Below are 20,505 nucleotides of genomic sequence, written 5' to 3' on the forward strand. Positions count from 1 at the left end.
CTGTAACCCCAACATGCTGTTTCTCTTTTGGGGTCAGGAACAAACCAGTGGCTGACCTGCCTGGAGGATGGCCTCTGGTCACTCCCCGAAGCCTACTGCAAGCTGGAGTGCGACGCACCTCCCATGGTGGCCAATGCCAAGCTCCTTGTCCCACGGTGCCTGCACGGGAACCACGACGTGGGCTCGATCTGTCGCTACAAGTGTAAGCCTGGATACCATGTGGCTGAGAATGCAGCAGGCAAGCCTAAGAAGTAAGTCTGTGGTGGATCTGTTGTCGTAATTTCCTTCCTCCTCTTCTCCCAGCATGAGCGAGGAGAGGTGGTGGTACACTGGCAGTCTCAATGAGCTGATTTGAGAGGTACAAGGCAGAGCAGCTTGCTCTGGTCATGCAGATTTCTTGAGATACAAGAGGTATTCCCTTAGTTTAGGTGAAAGCAGATAGGAACAAGATGCAAGGTGCTGTTGCATGCACATGTATGTTAAGTGCCTTAACCTAAAGCATGTGTATTTTCCCGTGTGCCTCAAAGTGCTTGTCAGTTGCTGAAAATGAAGCATGTACAGAAGTGTTTGTGGACTCTCAGGTAATTAGATGTAATAAGATGCTGAAGATTCCTGGAGCTGCTGTCTTTACTAAAAGTGATGATACATAGATCAAGGCACTGGGGGTTGTAAGAATGAACGACTGCCTTTTGTCAGGGTTAACATTTTATCCCCCGCACCTCTTGGCTAAATTTAATCTCAAGCATTGTCATTTCAGTTGCAGAAGGCTTTTCTCAATGCTTCAAGGAGAAATTCCTGGTGATTCACTAGCTCTGCACACAGCCAATATCGTGACACTGGGGGGTAAAGCAGCGTTTTGTTTGCAACACCTCCAGCTGAAGTCCCCATTGGGTACAGTCACTAAAGATTCCCTGGCACTGGCCAGGTCCTCCCCAGAGTCTTGATACTAGCCCAAATCGGGTAATTATGTGCTAATTGTTTAATGCCCCCTTCCAGTTTTAATTGGATGCAGACTTCATCTCTACTTTGCTCTGGGGTAGGGTTGTTGTGCACTGGGAAGCAGTTGCCAAATTTCTTGCCTCGTAATGAAGGAAGTGGTTTCTGTAAACAGCTTTTCACAGTGTTAGGAGCATTTCTTGGGCCAAGGGGGAGCTAAGCAAATTATGATTATGGGTACGATCACATAGACTGCTTTGCAAGCGGCAGAGCAGCTTGCATGCCTGTGGCATTTCAGGCTCTGGATGTGCAATTGGATCAACGCAGTTTGCGAAGTTAGGCCATCTCAGTCATGCTGCAGCAACTGCTGGTAAGAAGGATGTCCTCTGGGTGCTCCTGAGGCTCCTCCAATGTGTGTGAAGCTTCCCCATGGGTCTGAACAGCCTGTGAGACAAGCCAAGGAAAATCATGCTAAGTGGATTACATTTTCATAGTAATGAACGTTGACATAGCATTTTCACATTTGTTATTATCATTGCTACTAATTCGTCTAACATATTTGATGGTAGAGTGCGATCCTGTAATGGCAATCAATAAAAAAACATTAACAGAAGCAGAAATTTCATCAGTTTCTTATCATGCAGATTAGCTGCTATGTGAGTGGCTTGATTCAAAGCAAAAGCCTTTCCTTGGAAGTGTAAATGCCAGTGTACCGTCTCATCTGGAGCTCTGCGTGTATACTCAGCATGAGTACAAACCCCTTGGCACGTGTAGTGAATAGCAGCTACTAGCCAGTAAGCGGGGCCAGTCAATTGCCGGATTGCTGGAAATCCTTCTGGTGTTTCAGCCCTGGCAGGCAGATGAGGGGAGCTGCCAGAGAGAGAGGTTGCATTCTTTGTTCAGGCTAGTTTTGGAGAAAGAGAGGTGATGGAGAGTTCTGAAAGGGGCCAGCACTAGTGGGGTGCAGGTTGCTGATGTGCTGGTGAGGGAGCCAGGTCTCAGCTGATGACTTGGACATCAGGTTTTCAGGTCTTCTGAAGTCCTTCTGGGTTCAGCAAGTTGAGTTCTTGATCTATTACCTCCCTGTTGTCCATCAATCCAGCAAGCACCAGCCTTGCTAAAGGATTTAGTGTTGTACAGGTGTTGTTAGGCACAGGAAAGCAAGACCCTTTATGTGTACTGGATATTAGACAAAATTCAGGCATGATCCAGAGCTGACACTGATGACCCCCCATGTCATCTAACTAGACCAGCTTGGAAATATAGTTAGGCTCCCCTTGAATTATTCTTCTGTCTCTAGTGACTGTGCCTTTTTGGAGGGGAATGATGGAAGGAGTGTAACCCCCAGCTGGCCTCGCCAACAGCTGTGGGGCTTGGATTGTTCTCCAGAAAAGGTGTAGAGGCATCTTGGGGTGCCTGTGGGCTCCCAAGGGATCAGCCCACTCTGCTGCTATGTGAAAGACAAGCTCATCTTTTCACAGTGCTGTTAAGAAGCTTGATAGTTTCCTCCAAGGGCTGCTTGTAGGCACCTTCCTTCAGGGATGGCTCTGGATCTCCCATGGACAGGGACAGTTAAGCTTTAATGTGAACAAGCAGGAACGCAACTCAGCCAAGGATCAGCATCACCTCCTTGACTAGGTCCTCTTTTGATCAGCCTTCTCTCCTTCACCTCATAAACCACCATGGCTGCTACAGCTGGACTTGGGGTATGAGACCTGGGGCTTTGCTCCTCATGTGGTAGGTGCCCATCTTACACAGGCCTGAGCTGTGGCTGGGATATGGCTGTCTCTGTCCAAGCTGAGATGCTTTTGAACACAGGTGCTCATATGACTCCCTCACTTCTGTTTCCTCAGTTGAATTTTACTGCAGGGGCAGTAAGGATGCTTAGAAGGCTCCTGCAATCATAGCTGAAATTCATTTCTCTTAACATAAATGGAATAGAAAAGGGATGAAGAAATCCATTGTCTCAGGGAAGATGCTTTTATCTATTAACCTGGGTGATGAAAGACCCTTCAGAAATCATTGCTTGTCAACAAGGGATCCTCGAGGAAATGTTGATTGTGTAACCAAGATCCTGCCAGAGATTTGCTGTCTTTCTACTGGCAGGATTATCTGACTGATGATGCTGACATGAAGGGTACATCTTCTTTGACTCCTTCTCAAGGAAATCTGTTTGCAGCCTGGACAATTCGCATAACAGCCTGGTTTCCAGCTGCCAAGCTGTTTCACATCTGACCCCAAAATAGGGAAACATAGCGTATGTATCTCTGCGTTGTGATGGGAGCTCTCTGGTTTTGGGCAGCATCTGTCCAGCGGCAGCACCAACCCACCCAGCTGTATCACAGAGAGAAATAAACTGCCAAGGAGCAATGTTTGGCATTGCTCAGGACTGCAGCATTGAAAAGAGCTGGTCTGAATGCCAGAGGTCGGATGCTTTAGAGAAAATGGGCACTACCCCCGCAGTGGTCCTTGCTGTGATTCCACCATGAAGTGCAATCCAAAGCAGCTCTCCAACAGGAATATCTAGGACATCCTTTAGATGAGCACTCTAATGCTGGGAGAATGCTCTCAGTTTGGGGACTGAAAAAGTCAGACCCTGCAGAGGGGTTCTTTCACTTGCCCAGTGCAGGACAATTCCTTGGAGACAAGAGATTTTGGGATCTCAAAGTATCTTTATGAGGGGTTGAGCCCCTTCTGCTAGCTTGAGGGAATTGAAGCAAAGAACTGGACACTCACATCTTTTCAGGCAGCCTTGAAAGTCTCAACCTGCATTTTGACCAGAGATCAAGGAAGCACAGCCCAGACTGCTGATGATGTCATCAGGGAGATGTCAGACCCTCTGCCTCCTCTTCCCCTTCAAAGACTGCAGAGATCGTGAGAGAGGGAGAGGAGACAGGAGAACATGGAGGATAAACTGGACTGGAAGAAGTTAGCAGAACGGGGGCCGGAAACACATCAGAAAGATCGCAGTAGGCAGAGCAGGACAGCCTAACCCAGGAGCATCGGTTTTTAACAGGGCACTGGGCCACTGTACGTTTGTGGTGGGTGTAAAGGTGTGGGATGCTTGCTGTTTCTGCCCACATCTGGCCCCTTCCAGATAAAAGGCAAACACCCAGGCAGCTGAGGGAGCCAAGCAGCCAGGTAATGAAAACACAGGCTGTCAACCAGCCTGCTGTGACACTTCCACCTCTAAGGTCCCTGGCGAAGATTTACAGCCCTGGTTGCCCAGGCTGTTTGGAGCACAGCAGCAGAGGTCCTACAAGCTGGTACTGCTTTCTTTCAATTTGCTTGCTTTCAATTTACTGGCAAATCTCCCTCCTTCCCCCTTATTCTTTTTGAATTTGGCAGTTTCCTGCTATGGGAGATGAGGCTTTAGGCTCATTTATCACTATTCCTGTACGGCAGACCCAGTCCCCCCAAGCTGGCTGCCCCAGGACGTGGCTGGATCCCAGCCAGGCTCCTGTGTGCTCAGCTCCTAGAGCTGGGGGAGCGCTCATGCCTTCACGTCAGATGCAGCCCTTGCTGGCCTCAGACGTCTCCCCTGCCTCCTCTACTCATTAGGTATCCGCTTGCCCAGTTGGAGGGGGAAGCTTTGACTCTGATTTTCCTGGCTTCCTTGTTAATCCTCAAGAAATGCCGCTAACCCAGATCAGAAGAAGTCAGGGGGTCTGGAAATTTCAAGCTGCTACGAGGTTGTGTTTTTATTATGGTGGTGTGGTGTGGGCGTTTTTTGTTGGGTTTTTTTGTTTGTTTGTTTCGTTTTTTTAAAAAGCCTCTCCCTTCCCTTCTTCGTGCCTTAATATAAATGGCTCACTTGGTACGTGCGGCAGTGGTCCACATGCCGCCACCTACCCCAGGGTCAGCCAAGGCCAGCCCTGTTTGAAGTTCCTCAGCATGAATGCTGGTAGTGAGGTGAGCTTCCAGAGCAAGGTGTCTTCTGCCCCCCAGGTCTAGGGGAGTGGGAGAGGCTGTGTGTGGAGTGGACCTGGCACCACATCAAGACAAGAAGCCTCGGTGAAGATGATGAGGCTGTGAACCACAGCATGCACCTGTGCAAACTGCACCTCCCACGGCATGCCCTCCCCACGCTTGGCCCATCTCCCCACATCTTCCTCAAGCTCCCGGGCAAAGGGCCTCTGCCATGATTTGGAGGAACAACAGGGAGGTTCAGTGGCTGGTTATACCCTGGTGAGGGAGTGAGAGGTAGTATGTAGCTGGGATGCTCCTGGTTTGTCAAGCAGTTTGCTCAGTGCTCCAGACCTTGCTGTTGCAGTGAGGCTTTGCACTACTGGTTTGCTGCTATGGCTGCCATGCCATCAGCTTAACCCCCAGTGATTTACCCCCTGTGAGTTGTACAGCTGGATCACACCCTGTGTGCCAGGCAACTCTGCAAGGGAAAAATGCTGCTGGGGGCCTGGACATCCAACACAAATCAGGCACCTTCGCTCACCTTTAAAAGTGGGCAAAGTGTTCAAACAGGCAGGGAGGAAGCAAGGTCTGATGGGGGCATCTTTGAAAGGCAGTGCCCATCATCCAAGTGGAAAGGGTGAGCAACCAAGAGAGTTAAATTAGGGGTGGGCTGAAACCATAGATGTCCACAATGGGATCTAGAATTGCTCCTCCTCACCGCCCTTCCAAAGTCTTACATGGTTGCAGTTCCCCTCAGCTGACCCCTTGCTGCTCTTGGGGCAAGTTTGCAGCACCACTTGCTGCTCAGAGGCTCATGCTGCAGCAGCCTGTGGTCTGGTGGGACAATACTGGGCAGAGCTCTGCGCTGGGGGGACCTGCCACCTCCCATCCCCCCTTCTGCCTGCTTCCATGTTACCTGCTGATGCTTGTATTCACCACAGCAAGAACCCTCAGTCCCCTTTATAAAGTCTCTAGGAAAAACAGATCCCTGATTTCTGAAAGGAGAAAGGAAATCTTTAAGAATTGCAAATATTTAAAATGGTGACTGTTTCAAAAAGATCTCAAATTTCCCATCCAGGAGTTCCCAGCAGAAATGTAATGGGGATGGACACCAGCTCCTGCTCCAGGTCTGGCAGTGGGGTGCAGAGGGGATCCCCTTGCTGCTCCTGTCTGCATGAACCTGCACCCTTTTTTCTGGGGGGAGTGGGGGGGCAGGTGGGTGGCCCCACACAAAGCCTGCTGCAGCTCAGAACAAGGCACAATGTAGTTCCTTACCTCAGGGGTTTCTCTAACCCAGTTAAACCCCTCTCTGTGTACCGGTGGTGTGCTATAACGTGGCACCTGGAGCCCTGCCTGCTGGCACCGGTGCTGGGAGAGGGCAGGGGCAGACAGCTGGAGCAGGCTGTCTAGTAAAGGATGGCAGGGGTGAAGTCTCATTAAGGACAGAGCAATCAGAAGTGGCTCAAATAAAGCCCATGAGTGCCATCAAAACCTGTGTGTTTTGGCTGGGGGTCATGGTGACATGCCCTCTTTGGGGAGAGCAGTCCCCAGCTAGCCCCATGCCTTGTGGGGTTTTGATGCCTTTATGTAAAAGACATGGTGCCTCTTTCGCTGCCAAGGACAGGAGACTGAAAAGTGGGTGGGCTCTGCTCCTGGACTTTTTCTTCCTTTCTTTTTCACCGTTTTTTTGGCAAGCAGTTTGCACCTGGGCTGTTTTAGCAGCACAGGATGGTATTGGTCTACTGTGGTATGACAGCCCCTCGGTGAGAGCCGGATTGACAGATCTAACTGGAGTACAAAGAGGAGCCTCAGGAATAGCTGGGCTCAGGCCAGCAGGATTTACTGGTGGAGGCTCATTCCATCCAGCAAAGTATGTAGCTACTGGCTGTGGGACAAAGCAGCCCAGGACCCACAGGGGCTGTGGGGCACAAAGGAATGGTTTAAGGGTGCCACAAGAGATGGGGGGGCAGTGGTGTGGTGAATGCAAGGTAAAAGTGGCTATTGCTCCTAAATCAGTGTGATTCCCCAGCACGAGGAAGGAAAGGCCCTGGTTGAGCATCTTCTTCAGGAGAACCTACCGGTGGTGAGGGGTGGGATAGCATGGGAAAGTTCCAAACATGGGTTGGAGCTGTGCTCCAGGAGAGATGTCTCCAAGCTGCTTCTGCCTCTGTGGGATGCTTGATATGGCTAAGGTTGGGGGGCATTTTGGGGGCTGCAGCCCAGCCTGGCATCTGTGTTTCCCCAGGAAGTTCCTGAAGGTCCAGTGCCTGGAAAGTGGGCAGTGGGAAGAGGGACGCTGCATCCCTGTGGTGTGCGAGCCCCCTCCTCTTGTCTTCAAGGGCATGTACAACTGCACCCAGGGCTTCGAGCTGGACAGCCAGTGCATCCTCAACTGCGAGCCACAGGGACAACAGGTGAGTGGCTTGGGAGGAAGGCAGAGATCGGGCAAACATTGTGCTTCAGAGCACTGGAAAGCATCAGGGCTCCCAGTGCCCTGCTGTGCAGAGGGGCCCCATGGCAGCTCGGCCGTCCTCAGGGTGTTTGGGTACCACCAAACAGTGGTTGTGTTGCAAACCTGAACCTCTTTTCGCTTCTGCTCATGATGATGACACAGCTACTACCTATAGTGTGGGGTGCACCCCTGCCTGGGGATGCTCTCCTCCTCCCAGGTGACCCTGCTACACAGCGGTGGTCCTAAGCTAGCCTGCTTGTCTTGGGTGAAAAGGGTTGGAAAGCAAAAGTAGAGGGGGCTGCTGCAGATGCATTCACCTGGGCTGATGGGCCACCTTGCTGCAGCAGGCTTGCTGAACAAGGGGCTTGCCTGGGAATGAAAACTGCTGCCTGACAGGCTCTTCCACCCAGGTTTCACATCCAACCTGCTGGAAGGGTATTGTCAAAATTCCATGTGATGAGATCCAGTGGCAGCTGGAAAACAAATTGCCTTCTAGTCTGTAGTGCAAAGCACATGTAGGCTGGACCAGATGCAGATCTGCCGCCCCAGAGAACTTCCCTCTGGACTTCACTGGCAGGAGGGGGATCCTTGCATTTTGCCCATCCTGGAGCTCAGCAGTGGCCAGGCAAGGTGAGCCCTGCTGCTGCCAGTGGTAATGGCAGCTGCTCTCCCTGTGTTTTGCAGGTTCCCATCGTCTGCACTAAGGAGGGATTATGGACAGAGGAGTTCAAACTGTGCAAGAGCTTACAGGGCACCTGCCCGCCACCCCCAGAACTGAATTTCGTGGAGTACAAGTGCGAGCAGGGGCACGGCATAGGTGAGGGCAGAAAAAAGCTAAACAGAAACCCAAACCCTATGTTGACTTAGTCCTCCTAGAGAGCTGGCTGAAAGCCATGATGACTCTTCTTGTACCAGTCCCCACTAAATTTATTTTAAAAATCCTGTTTTCTCTTCCGTCCTTTTTCTGAACATAGAGCCGGTGTGGGTTTAGGCTTGTGTGTGCCCTGGTTGTACACACAAGGGCAAGACTCAGAACTAAAGCTGGCTCCACCATAAACACCTCTCTTTTCAGAAGGAGCAGGGATTAATCTCTAGGGCAGACCCAGCCTTTTGCAATAATTTTCCTAACCTCTAGCCATCCATCCCCTTAAGATCTCTACACTTGTTACTACTGCTGACGTTTGCTGGGTTAATGTTCCAGGTCCTAGACAAAAGCCGCAGTGATAATTGTGTGTAACAGGGCACTTTCACCAGATGAGGGACCACATCATCCATTTCTTTCTCCAGAACTTGGTCGCTTTGTGCTTTCAGGAAAAGCTGCAATGCTCAGTCACAGTTGTTGCATCTCATCTGGTATCCCACTGGGCCGGACACTTGATCAAAGCCCACATCACTCTGAAGCAAACACACCAGTCGTCCAAGTCTGATCAAAACAGGCTGAGGCGAGTCTAAGAGCAGGGCCTGCTAAGGTTAAGCTTTGGACAGACTTGTTGTGAGGCTGGGATCCACCCGGTTTTCCATGGTGGATTTTGCAGCATTTTTTCTTCCTGGGTCATAGGATGGCAGTGGGAATTTAGCATGGTAGAAAATATGAGAAAGATGCTTCCTAACATGTCAAACATCCCATAGCATCTAGGCCAGATCTATTTTCATGCTGGATCCCATGTTCTGGTATTAGAGCTTGGATCCATCTCTTAGTGCATGCTCAATTTTCCTGTCATCTGAGATAAGAGAATTGGCTACACTCCTCTTGGATAATTCAGGATTTGGGGAAGGAATGGTAGTCTCAGGTTGGGAGGGAAAGGGTCTCCTCTACGTCATCTCTACACTCAGTGAGGACCCTACACATTTGGGTCTGACGCCCTCCTGTAAAGCATCATTGCCTGGCTTCTGCTGGAAGTTCTCTCGGCTGTCTCTCCTCCTGCAGGTGCTGTGTGCTTGCCTTCCTGTATCATACCTCCCAGTGACCCTGTCATACTGCCCGAAAACGTAACTGCTGAGACTATGGATCACCGTCTGCAGCCCACCAGAGTCCAGGTAAATGGGGAGGCGGCATCCCTCTAGCAGGGGGGTTGACTAGCAGCATAGAGAGGAGCCTTCCTCCTCTCTATCTGGTGATTTTTAGCAAATAGTTCTTTGCCTTGGGTGAAGAAGGGTGAGATTTGGAAAGACAAGCACCATAAGTAAGCTCTGGGCTGTCTGGCCCTACCCAAGAGCTGCCCAGGCTGCATGCTGTTGGAGTTACCTGCTGCTCCCCATAACTAGGTTCCAGTGCGGAGATCCTCTTCCCTCCCAGCACTTCTTCCTCCCCTCCCTTCCACTGCAGACACTACTGCATGGCCTTCTGCTCTCCTGTACCCAAGTTCAGCATAAGTTACCAGCTCCCAAGCCAGCTTTCAAGGACTTACAGGATACTTCAATGAATGAAGTTAAATGCAGGAATCCCACAGATTTTACAGGATGTGCCGCATGCCTAAACCTGCTATGCTGCTGTTACTGCCAGCTGGGAGAGTAAAAGTCGTCTCTGGCACATCATGAGCCTGGGTCCTCGATTACCTGGCATCCTAGATGCAACCCCAGGCAGGCATCTCCTTACCAGGGAGGAGGCAGGGCTCTGTCAGCTCAAAGGTGTCTCAGGCTTGCCAGGATCCACTGGCAAGGCCGGCCGCTTGCCTCTGCTGCTGGAACAGGGACGCCTTCCCTTCCCCATCTCTTACTCATTTTGTAGACAAAACAGCTCAAATAGCTCAAATACTTTGGATCCTGAAGGCACAACTTTCCCAAAAAACAGTTCTGCTGGGGTAATATTTCTTAAAATAAAAATGAGATGCATAAGGAAGGAGGTGGAACAAAGGAAAGCAAACAATCTTCCCAGGAGACAGTGCTCTCATCCAAATGCTTTCCCCACCTCCTGGGAACCCGCAGGAGGCCCAGCATCGTGCCTGTGGATACTACTGTACATCTCCTTGAATCAGACCCACAATGGATCACTGCTGGGGGGGTGAGGAAACTCAGGCTGTGTGGGATGGTTAAGCACGGGTTTTGGAAGGAGTCCTTGCCTTTGAAGGATCAGATGGCTTGGCCCATGGAGCTGGTGGCATTCAGCTTCCTTTTCACCACCGCTGTGGGCTGTCATGCAAGGGAGGCGTTTTGCAGAGAGGAGGGAGGGAAGGTGTTATTTTAAGAAGCGGTGCTCCCCCTTGCCAGGAGTTCTCTCCCTGGACCGTCTTGTTTTCATCTCTGCCCCAGCTCCTGCCTCTGCTCCCTGCTTTGCTCCTCCAAGCCTCTAAGAGCTTGCCATTCCCAGGAGCTGCTGTGCTCCAAGGTGATGGAGAGGATGGAGTAAAGCACACAGGGAGCTGCAGAGGCCACCTGGGGAGAGCACAGTCCTGTCTTGTTTTCAGCTCTGATTCATTGCATCCCACAGCCGAGCAGGTTTATCCCTCTGCCCTTATTTCCCAGCCTGGAATATGAGTATACTAAAATGCCATTCAAGTTACACAACAACCACATATGAAACACCCCGGTGGGGTTAGGATGCTAACATACTCTGGGCTGAGCAGGAATCGGCTAGCTCAGCCAGCATTCCAGGACTCTGTCCCATCTGACGGCGGCTTGCTCTGGGTCTGCCTTCCCTGCACTGGCTGAAGGTGGCCAGGACCTTACTCACCCTGCCCCAGCCCCATCGTGGTCTCGACCGAACACGCAGCAGAAGGACCTGCAGCAGGTCATCTTAGGACGCTTTCACAGGCCAGCCATTGTTTTATGAGGCCTCAGATCCCAAAGTCTGCCGGAGCTTTACAAGGAGGAAATTGCATGTGCAGTGGGGCTTTTCTTTCCCCCGTATAATCATCCGTGCTCCCCACAAAACCCTGCTGAATGAGTGGGGCAGTGCGTTCCAGCACAGTGAAACCACCGAGCCCTTCACATCTCACTCTTGTGTCCAGTTGGCTGCAACAGCTGAGTTCATGTCTCATAAATACCAGCCATAACCTCAGCTCCTGGGTTGAACATGACTCTAGTGTATCTGCTTCAGGATGTCTGGGAAGGTGAGTCCTCCCAGGACCTTGTTCTTGGCCCCTGAACACAGATGACTGAACTTGTTGTTGAGTGACAACTGGCTGGAGTCTGTGGCCCCAGGTGGCTTCTTCCCAGCTGCTCATGGCCACACCAGCCATGAGGTGGTACTGGCAGACAACCCCACTTCTCTGGTGGTCCCTGCCATCTCCCTTCGCCCTCTCCCAGTTGTGTACCTATAGACATCTAGATATGCACACACACGTGTCTGGCCTATGCCTTGAACAACATACCCTGGTTTGTAGGTGAACCAGGTGCAGCTGCCTTGGGTTTGATGGGCTTCAAAGGGTTTCCACTGAGCAGAGGTGCAGGGACGGTCCTGGGGGTGCCACTGCTGTTCTGTACCGTGATGTCCTGTGGGATACCCTCCACTTCCAGAGCGTCTTACATCTGCCGCCTCGCCTAACAGCTCTTTTCTCTTTTCTCTCCTCAGCACATTGTGTGCACAGGCAGGCTGCGGTGGTATCCAGACCCCTCCGTCATTCACTGCATCCAGTCGTGTGAGGTAAGCCCTGCCGCCTGCCCCCAGCATGAGCTGTCTGCTCCTCGCAGGAGAGCTCCTGGCAATGAAACTCACTCCAGTACAAAGCCAGATGGGCCAGACTTCATGTTTGCTCTGAGCTGGGCCGTGTCGTGCAGACCAGAGCAAGCATCCTTGGGTATGGTGCCCTACAGCCAGGGCAATGTTGTGGAACAAGAGCTGCAGAACAACCCACTGGCTTCCTTGCCTGCTTCTTCTTGGCCAGCCCAGGAAGAATGTTCTAGCATAAGGATTTCACTGGCAAGGGGTATCCCCTAAAAGCCCATGCTGACTCCAAGACTGAATATTTTCTTAACCAGAACTGTGGTTCTAGAGTAAGGTGGATCCAGAAAAGCCCTGTGTGACTCACATGTCCAACCAAAACAACTAGGATTTCCAGCCTTGAACATGCAAAACAAACCACTCCTGAAGAATCTGCAGACAAAGAATTCTTTGCAGAAATTGGTTAGCCGCTCATTTTGCTTTGAATAATGACCAGGCAGGAGAAAAATCATAGGCAGCTTGGAGTCAGTTTGCAAAGGAAATTAAAAATAGGCAGTCTTTGTCAAACATTAGTTGTTATTATGATTGAGGATAAAAGGAAAAAGAGCGGGAGGGGGGAGTATTTTGGAATGTTTTATGCTGAAAATTTGGGATTTTTACCAAAAAGGAAAATGCAGATGAAGTTTGCACACCAAAAATAGCTTTGGGTTTTGCTGCTTTCTTTTAATGTGCTCATTTCAATGCAAATGATCATTTTTGCTCACCGATCCTGCCTAGCTCAGCTCTTTGTCAACTGAAGTGTGGGAGAAAGGACGGTGTTGCAGGGGGCATGTCCCCAGGAATGAAATGCTATGCTCAACAGAAGGTGCAGCAGTTATTTCTCAAACTCAATGGCTGTGTTGTGTGTCTCTACTGCAAGGCATGGCCTGCAAGCATAGGGGAATGAGGTGCTGTGTGCTAGAGAGGTCTTTGATGCTTGAGTACTAGAGCTTAGGGATAGATCCTCCAGGATTTTGGGAGCTCCAGGTCTTTCTAAATCACATCTTTCAGATCAGCTGTGGTGCAATGCTTATGAAATAGGATGGGCTTATGTGGAAAAGCAGTCCAGATGGCTCTGGTGATCCTGTCTGAGGTTCTCCTGCTAGCAAGGGAGAACAAAGCCTTCTACTCTCTGGGAGTTGGTCCTTCCAAAAAAGAGAAACAGATGGGGTATGAGGTGTTCCTTCTTCCCTTCTGTGCAGCTCAAGTGAGAGAAAGCCAACACAGGTGTCAGTATGCTCCCTTAGGCTCAGGTACACCAGACCCACCCCAGCCTTTCCTCCTCTTTGGTTCCTGCAACTTGCCTTAGGTCTGTGTCTTCAGCAAGAGGTCTGGTAGGTGATGATGAAAAATGACAGCTTGTTTGCGTGTGTATGTGAGAGAGAGGGACCAACTACCTGAAATCCAGTATCTCATGGTAAGAGTCACTGTCTTCTCATTAGCCACCCAAACACAGTCACAGCCAACATGACCTCCTTCTGCTCCTGGATACTTGTCATCCCCATTTACTCTTAGAAAGAAATCCTAGACAGCAGTCTTAGCATGCAGGAGGTTAGCCGAGCCAAAATCATGCAGTGTCCTACAAGAAGATGGAGAGTTCATGTTCGTCATCACCCTTGTAGCCTTTTCTGTGCCTTTTCTGCTTTCAATTAACCTTTCATCAAGAATGACCAACCAGTACATATTCTTCCAGCTGAGGTATCACCAAAGCCCTGCACAAAGCTTCCTTGTGCTGGAAATGTCTCTTTTGATAGGACCCAGGACTGTATCTGTTATTTCTGCACTTACATCAGTCTGGCAGCTCAGAGATATCCTGAGATCAGCAAGTACACCCAGATCTTTCTCTACTTCTTTTGTTTCCAACTGATGAGCTCCAAGCTAACAGCAGATGTTTTACCATCAGTACAAGAGCTTGCCCTTCAATTTTATACAAGTGAATGTCATCCTGTTTCTTCCTCTAGTCCTGTGGGTCATATAACTATTTGTCAGATATCGTGATACTCTTCTGTGGAACAATGCCTTCTTCCTCATTAGCAATTTCATCAGCGCAGGTTTATTTTTAAGGTCACAGTCACTCATTGTAATACTAATGAAGATTCATCTTCAGATTATTTCTTTCACCCTAATGCCCACTTTTTTGAAAGAGTTTGCAGCTCCCTCCTCCCCGTTCTTCTCCTCCTCCTCACTTCTCATGTGTGCATTTTTTGATTATTCTTTTCTTCTACAATGCTGCAGGTTATTGTGGTTGGACTGATAAGCTAAGTCTTCCTAGATAACACTTTAACTTGTGTTTTATAGTAGTCATTGTCTTGCCATAAAGAATAACTCTTACTAAAGGTATCTCATTCAAAGTATTGCTCTGGAAGCTGCTGCTCAGCACTGGGGAGAAGGGAGGTGTTACCAGGCCCCTGGTTTGACCACAAAAAATGCCATGAATGTTGTTTCTACCTCATCTGTGCTTGCTTCCACTCTCACTCCTCTTATTGTCCTGCTCCTCTCCTTGTGTTCAAAAGTACTGCAGTTCTCTGAGGCTGTTTCACTTGGGACCCAGTCTCTTGTGGGATGTAGGGACATCAGACAGCAATAGGGTAGAGATGGTATATAGCCTGTAGTCTGTCCTTGCTGTGTGGTGCTTCGCCCCTACCCTGCCCCCCTCTTTCCTTGTTCTCCCCTTCATTTACTTGCCTGAGAAATGTTCTGCCCCTGCAGAATATAGCCTCTACTGGGTCTGATGTGGCTTGGTTTGACTTGCCATGTTTGTGGGACAACTTAGTTCCAGGTTCCTCCTCATTCCATAATAATCCCTCACTGGAGGCACCTCTTTTAGGAGCCCAGCCTCTATTCTCAGGTTCAAGCCACCCCTCGGAGATGCTGTTGCCTCTCCATGCAGAGCGCATGTTGGATGAGGAAGCTTTCCTATCCGGACACCATAGTGAGGGGAACGACCCTGCGTAAGAGAAATCCAGGCCACCTGGCTGCTCATATCTTCTTCTGGTGGAGTCACTTCAGGCAGGGGCATGGCAGCAGTAGTCAAGCTTCAACCTCCCCAGCTGGAGCCCTTCCTCGCATTGGAAATCTCGGGCCATGGTGCAATGGCGTTAGAGGGATCCTTGCTCATTGTGATCATGTGCTGGCGGCAGATCAGCCTGCAAGCTCATCCCCCTCACTCCTCTCCCCACCCTCCCTTCTCTTTCCATTAATCTGGTCATCCATCTGCGTCTCGGTCTCTCGCTGTGCGTTGCCAAGTTCCCCATCCCCGGAACAGGGAGGCACGTAGTTCAGCGGGCAAGGGAGGGAGGGAGGGATGCAAACTCTTCCAGGAGCCCATCAGGAATACAAGTTAGCGCTGAGCATGCTTCACCTTTTGAGGGCCAGCGGAACATCTCATCCCCTGCCATCAGTAGAAAAACAGATGGCAGCACCAGAGGGGAAGAGGAGGAGGCTTGGGGCTGGGTGGAGAGGGAAGTGGAGGAGGAGAAAAAACCCTCCCTCCTGTGATTCGGGAGAAGGTGGTCATGCTCTGGCAGGGTGTTGGACTAGATGGTCTCTAGAGGTCCTTTCCAACCCCTACCACTCTGTGAATCTGTGGTATGCTCGGCAGCTGGGAGGGAGGTGTTTGCAGCATCTGGGACTGGTTCCCCCAAGCCATCCTGAGGTGACCTTCTCACAGCCACGGTCCTCCCATGCCTAAGAGCAGGAGAGGCTGTTGGCTTCAGAGAAGGACACAGTATGTACAGTGATCCAGGTTGCTCCCTTGGACTATTCCTGCCACAGTCCTAAGTAGTCTATGCATGAGCATGATTGCTATAGGGCATCTCCTAGTCTGTGCAACTCAGTGGCTCAGCATCCTTCTATCTTCCACCCCAGGCACTCCTGTGGCTGTGGTTTAGGTGAAAAAGTTACTTATTTTTACGTCATCGTGTTTACCCAGTGTTACTTACAGGATGGAGTAACCACCACTGTCCTGCTCAAATACACTCAGAGGAAGGCAGGCTGCTCTTGCAGTGATCAGAGTGAATGTGGGCAGGCTCTTCTGGGCAGCCCATACATTGTGCAGCATGCTGACCTCATCCCCACCTCCAGCTCTGTTTCATCATTGCGTGCAGGTAGCAAAGGGTTAATTGCAAGGAATTTAAGGCAGCATGCTTTGGACAGACCACCAGCAGGCAGAATTTCATGCTGGTGTGATTGGAGCTGGTTGAGTGCTACTACACCTGTAGTCTGCTTTATGGGGTAGAGATTCCTTCCTGATGTAACAGTGCCTTCTCCAGATGAGGCTGGTTTTGTTGTGCTTTACTCTGGGCATTTCTGCCTGTGTGCTGGGGAAAAATGCAGACTTTGACTTGAGGTCTCTGGGTGAAGATGGACCATACCAGAAAGCTGTCATGAACATGAGCTGCTGGGAATTTCTCAGGTCTTCCCCACTTGAGGACAAGGTCTCACTGCCCCTGCATGTGCTGCTGGTCATGTTATCATGATCATAAAACACTAATCCATTCCCTGGTTTGTGGTTTTCCTGAGGTATTGCAATGGAAATTATGAGGTAGGGTTTGAAGCGTGTTTGTGTTTGCAAGTTGTTCTCAAGTCTCTTGATCCAACAGCTAGTCATGGACCCTAATGGATCCTTGGCTCTTCCCACCAGCATGCAAAAACCCTCACTTGGCACGTCTGTGGCTCATGTCCAGCATTTGTCAGCCAGAATTAATCCGTATGAAGGCATATGCAACAGGGACGGTGGGGAGTCTCTTCTAAAATCTGGGTTCTGCTGTGCTTTAATGTGATGAGAGATAGGGTGCAACTTGCTCCCTGGGCAAAGTGCTGCAACTTCGGTCCAGCTGCAGGCAGCTGCCTCTGCTCCTCACCATCAGTGGGGCTGGGGCCCCACAACTGTTCCTCCCAGACCTGGGGGGGCTCTGATTTTGTACCATGGCAAAGTTGAACACAGAAAACTAGGCAGAAACATGATGCTGGTGGGATGCTCCACAGTGGGAAAGATCTGCTCTCCTGGGGCTTAAGACAGTAAGGACTAAGGCACCCCAGCTTCTCCAAGGAGACTCTTTAGAGCAACTATCTATCACAGCACAGTCAAAGTTTAGTCATCCGCTCACAGTGCTCATGTGATCACTTCCTCATCTCTTGTCCATGTGGGAGCATTTCATGACACCTTTATCCAGCCTCCACTCTTCCTGTTTGCCATCTAGCTTTGAAAATGCAGAGGATCCTACCGGATGTGACTGCTGCTCTTGCAAGCAGGCAAGAGACAGACCATGTGACTGTTATTCCTTCAGGAGTTTCACCAGTGCCAAAGTCCAGGTGATCCAGGACTTGACAAGTTGCCAGAGATTCTGGTACATTCAGATTTTGGATAGTACGTGACGTGTTGGCCTCCGCATCTTAAGAGGATGCAGTGGAGATGGAAAAGAGCAACCAAAATGATGAAGGGGGTGCCGCAGCTGCCCTTTAAGGGGACCCTAAAACAGCTGGGGCTCTTCAGTTTGGAGGACAGAAGACTGCTGGAAGTTTGCCAAGTCATAGAGGTGCTGGGTAAGATGGACACAGAACTGGGGAGCACTCACTGAGAGTGGCAAGGGGTTTGTTTCAAACAGGTGGAGGAGAGTGCTCTGGTCACAGTGAGCACTGGCCTCTGAAACTGGCTGCCACGTGAGGCTGCAGGGGTGAGCGGTAGCTTTAAATACAAAAAGGGTTTAAACAAATTGTAGTGGGTGTCAGGGCCACAAAAAAACTGAAAGGACCTGGTAGGCTAAACCTTCCACAGTGCTTAATGTAGCAAGTGCAGATGGTGGGGGAATATGAGGAGCATAGACTGAAGGGTAGCGGTCACTTCTGGATCAGATCTGGCCCCTGGCTGGTTAAGACAAAGCCCTTCATGCTGAGGAGGCGGAAGGCGAGGTGGGGAGCTCTCTCCCTACCTGCTGGGTACATTTTCATGCTGCTCTTGGCATGAGCAGCACGGGCTGCTTAGTGTGAGATACAGCCTTCCACACGATGAGCCCAAAGAAATCTATTTCTCTTTCAAAAAAGTCAGCTGAGACATACTTTTCCCAAACTTTGACATGATCTCTGTCCCCTGCATAGGGAGTGTGATTATAAAGACTTCATTTTCTTCAGAGGCAAATCAGAGGGAAGTAAAATGATCACACCCCAACATGGTGCAAGCCCAGGGGACAGGCACGGCTTTCCTGCCTGGAGGGACAGAGCCCCAAAAGATGGGGGCCTTCTGGAATGGGAAGGACCATAGCATCCAGCCACAGCACCAGTGCTGGTGGAAACCCAAAGAGGTAGAAGCAGTCTCAGCTCCCCCAGGCCCTGCTGTGCAGGCTGACAGGCACTTGGAATGCCCTGACCTAGGGCTATTTCTCTACCTTCTCCAGCTCGGGTGCCATCACTCGATCCCTGTCCAAGTCCTGCTTTCCCCTCTCCCAGCAGTCACAGTCATGCAGCTGGTGACACAGAAGGAGTGGAAAGCTACTGAAAGCACTCGCTGAAATAAAATCAATGAGTCTCTTCTGATAATAAACAAACATCCCCAAGCATAGCGCAGCCAACTGCTCTTCCAACACGAATATTCATTCCCCTTTAGCTCCTTCATCCCTTGTACATTGTTTTTCTTTCTGTTTAAGATCTGTAACAAGAACTTGGCAGAAACCAGATACAAGTGGGTCAGGAGGCCCTTTTGGTTTTCAGGGCTTGTTTTCCATAACCCGTTCTATCCTGCAACATATTTTGCACGCACGTCTTGGCAGAAGATCTAGTCCATGGCAGGAGGCGAGCTGCTGAGGGCAGGATCACAGGCTGGTGCTTGTGGCATGGGAAATCCTGGCTTCTTGAGTGTGTGCAGCAGCAGCCCTGGGAATGGCGAGAGCTGGGGACCCATCTCTGTGAGCCACTATGCTTGCCAGGAGCACTGTCAACACACAGTATTTTCCCCCGGGCTTGTTCTTTCCTGCTTTTGGTTTTCTTCTCCTGTTAGCACTGAGATCAGGGTGTAAAAAAGGTGAGGCTAAGAACCCCCCTGCGAAGAGTTCATGGACAGACATGTTTTTATGGAAGGAAAGACTTGCTCTGATGTGGTGTTCATATACACCAGCTTTCTTGACCCTGTGGACTGTGCAAAGTCCTTTCCAGATGGCTGTCTGCTGAGAATGGTCCCTGAAGAGCAAGGCACAAAGCAGGACAGGGGAGAAGTCCCTCCCTATCCAGTAGCCCTAAGTGCCACATACTCACTTCTGCAGCAGAAGTGTGTCCAAACTGAATCCTGGCCTGGGACACAGAAGCAATTTCCGACACCATGAAGGCAAGGACATGCTCTCTTAGTATGGCCATCTAGAGCAGCATTCAGGCTGGAGACCAAGCAGCAGTCTGCGCTCTACATCCTCCTTCATAAACTGATCCTGTCTAAACTCAATCCAGTCCGTTCCAAACAGGGCCCAGATGTTTGCAGGAAACCCATGTCCAGGGGGACCTCCTTTGTCCTGAAGAACACCTAGATCTGCATACCAAGACTGCTGGGAGCTGGGCTGCTGCTTGCCTTGGGCACGGCAGTACAAGTGGTGGCACATAGGCTGAAACCAGACAGCAGGATGCCGCCTTCCAGCCTGTCGCCTCTTCCTTGAAGCATTCCTTTAAGTATATGGAGTACTTTCTCAAGCAACAAGACTGTTTTCTTAGACCTGGGGAGACTGATGTTGGGGCTGGAGCAGATGTTCGTGAAGACCTGAGACGTGATGAAAGCAATCTGCACGCTGAGCTGATGAGTGAGTGTCTCAGGGATACCAGCAAGATCAGGAACAACTGGCATTTCTCCATTTTGCTTTCTGCTGTATTTGAAGGGACAGGGCAGGTCCATGATGTCTCCAAGGAAGCCGCTCTGCAGACGTGTGGGTCCAGGGATAGGAATGTGGGAATGCTCAGGGGCACAAACTGGGGGATGCAAAAATGGTGAAGCACTGGGTTTGTATGAATTTGATTCTCTTTTCTTTAGACCACTTGGTCTTAGGTGCTTCTTGCCAAATTTCTAAAGCTCTCTTCCTCTGAGCAGTGCTGGCCCTGCTTCCCTCACTGCAACAGACCAGGTAGTACTTTCTTGCTGCTCCGAGTGGCTCAGGGCAGCAAGACATCCCAAAAAGCTTTTTTGAGCAGAAGCCAGCCCTGTTCCTTCTCCATCCCCCTCTGTGTTTTTCAGAGCTGATTTCTTCCTTGCGTGCTGGAGAGCCTCAGGAAGGAGAGAGGGAAAGTGAATGTGCTTGGGATGTCGAGGGGTGGGGGAAAAAAAATAAAATAAAAGACACACACTTCAACAGAGAGAGGGCCAAGACAAATATTTAATCCAAACAATGAACATTGTCGCTTCCTCCCACAGTCTGCATTCCCAGTCAACTTCCCTGGGCAAGCAGGGAAGCCAAGAATGGCCGGGCTCTCTGCCTCACCAGCATGAGTGTGTGTGTGTGAGAGGAGAGGGATGTGTCCTGGGGACACTGTGCTATAGCATCGCTTTAACTACCTCCTGCCACGTTTGCGGCTGAAGGGACTGACACCAGCCTGCGTTTTC

The 20,505-nt window shown here is 50.4% G+C and overlaps 1 protein-coding gene across 1 annotated transcript in view; it reads left to right on the plus strand.

The window, feature by feature from the left end:
* The window catches only part of LOC104510843 (pappalysin-2-like), a gene marked incomplete at its 5' end in the record, with an annotated part of 89,605 nt that overhangs the window by 61,331 nt on the left and 7,769 nt on the right, over positions 1–20,505 (plus strand). Inside the window, 5 exon segments of the mRNA XM_010153221.1 lie at positions 38–251; positions 7,091–7,259; positions 7,982–8,114; positions 9,225–9,334; positions 11,808–11,879. Coding sequence (XP_010151523.1) covers positions 38–251; positions 7,091–7,259; positions 7,982–8,114; positions 9,225–9,334; positions 11,808–11,879 — 698 coding nt within the window.

The sequence above is a fragment of the Eurypyga helias genome, unplaced genomic scaffold (assembly GCF_000690775.1).
Source record: "Eurypyga helias isolate BGI_N326 unplaced genomic scaffold, ASM69077v1 scaffold18000, whole genome shotgun sequence".
Lineage (NCBI taxonomy): Eukaryota > Metazoa > Chordata > Aves > Eurypygiformes > Eurypygidae > Eurypyga > Eurypyga helias.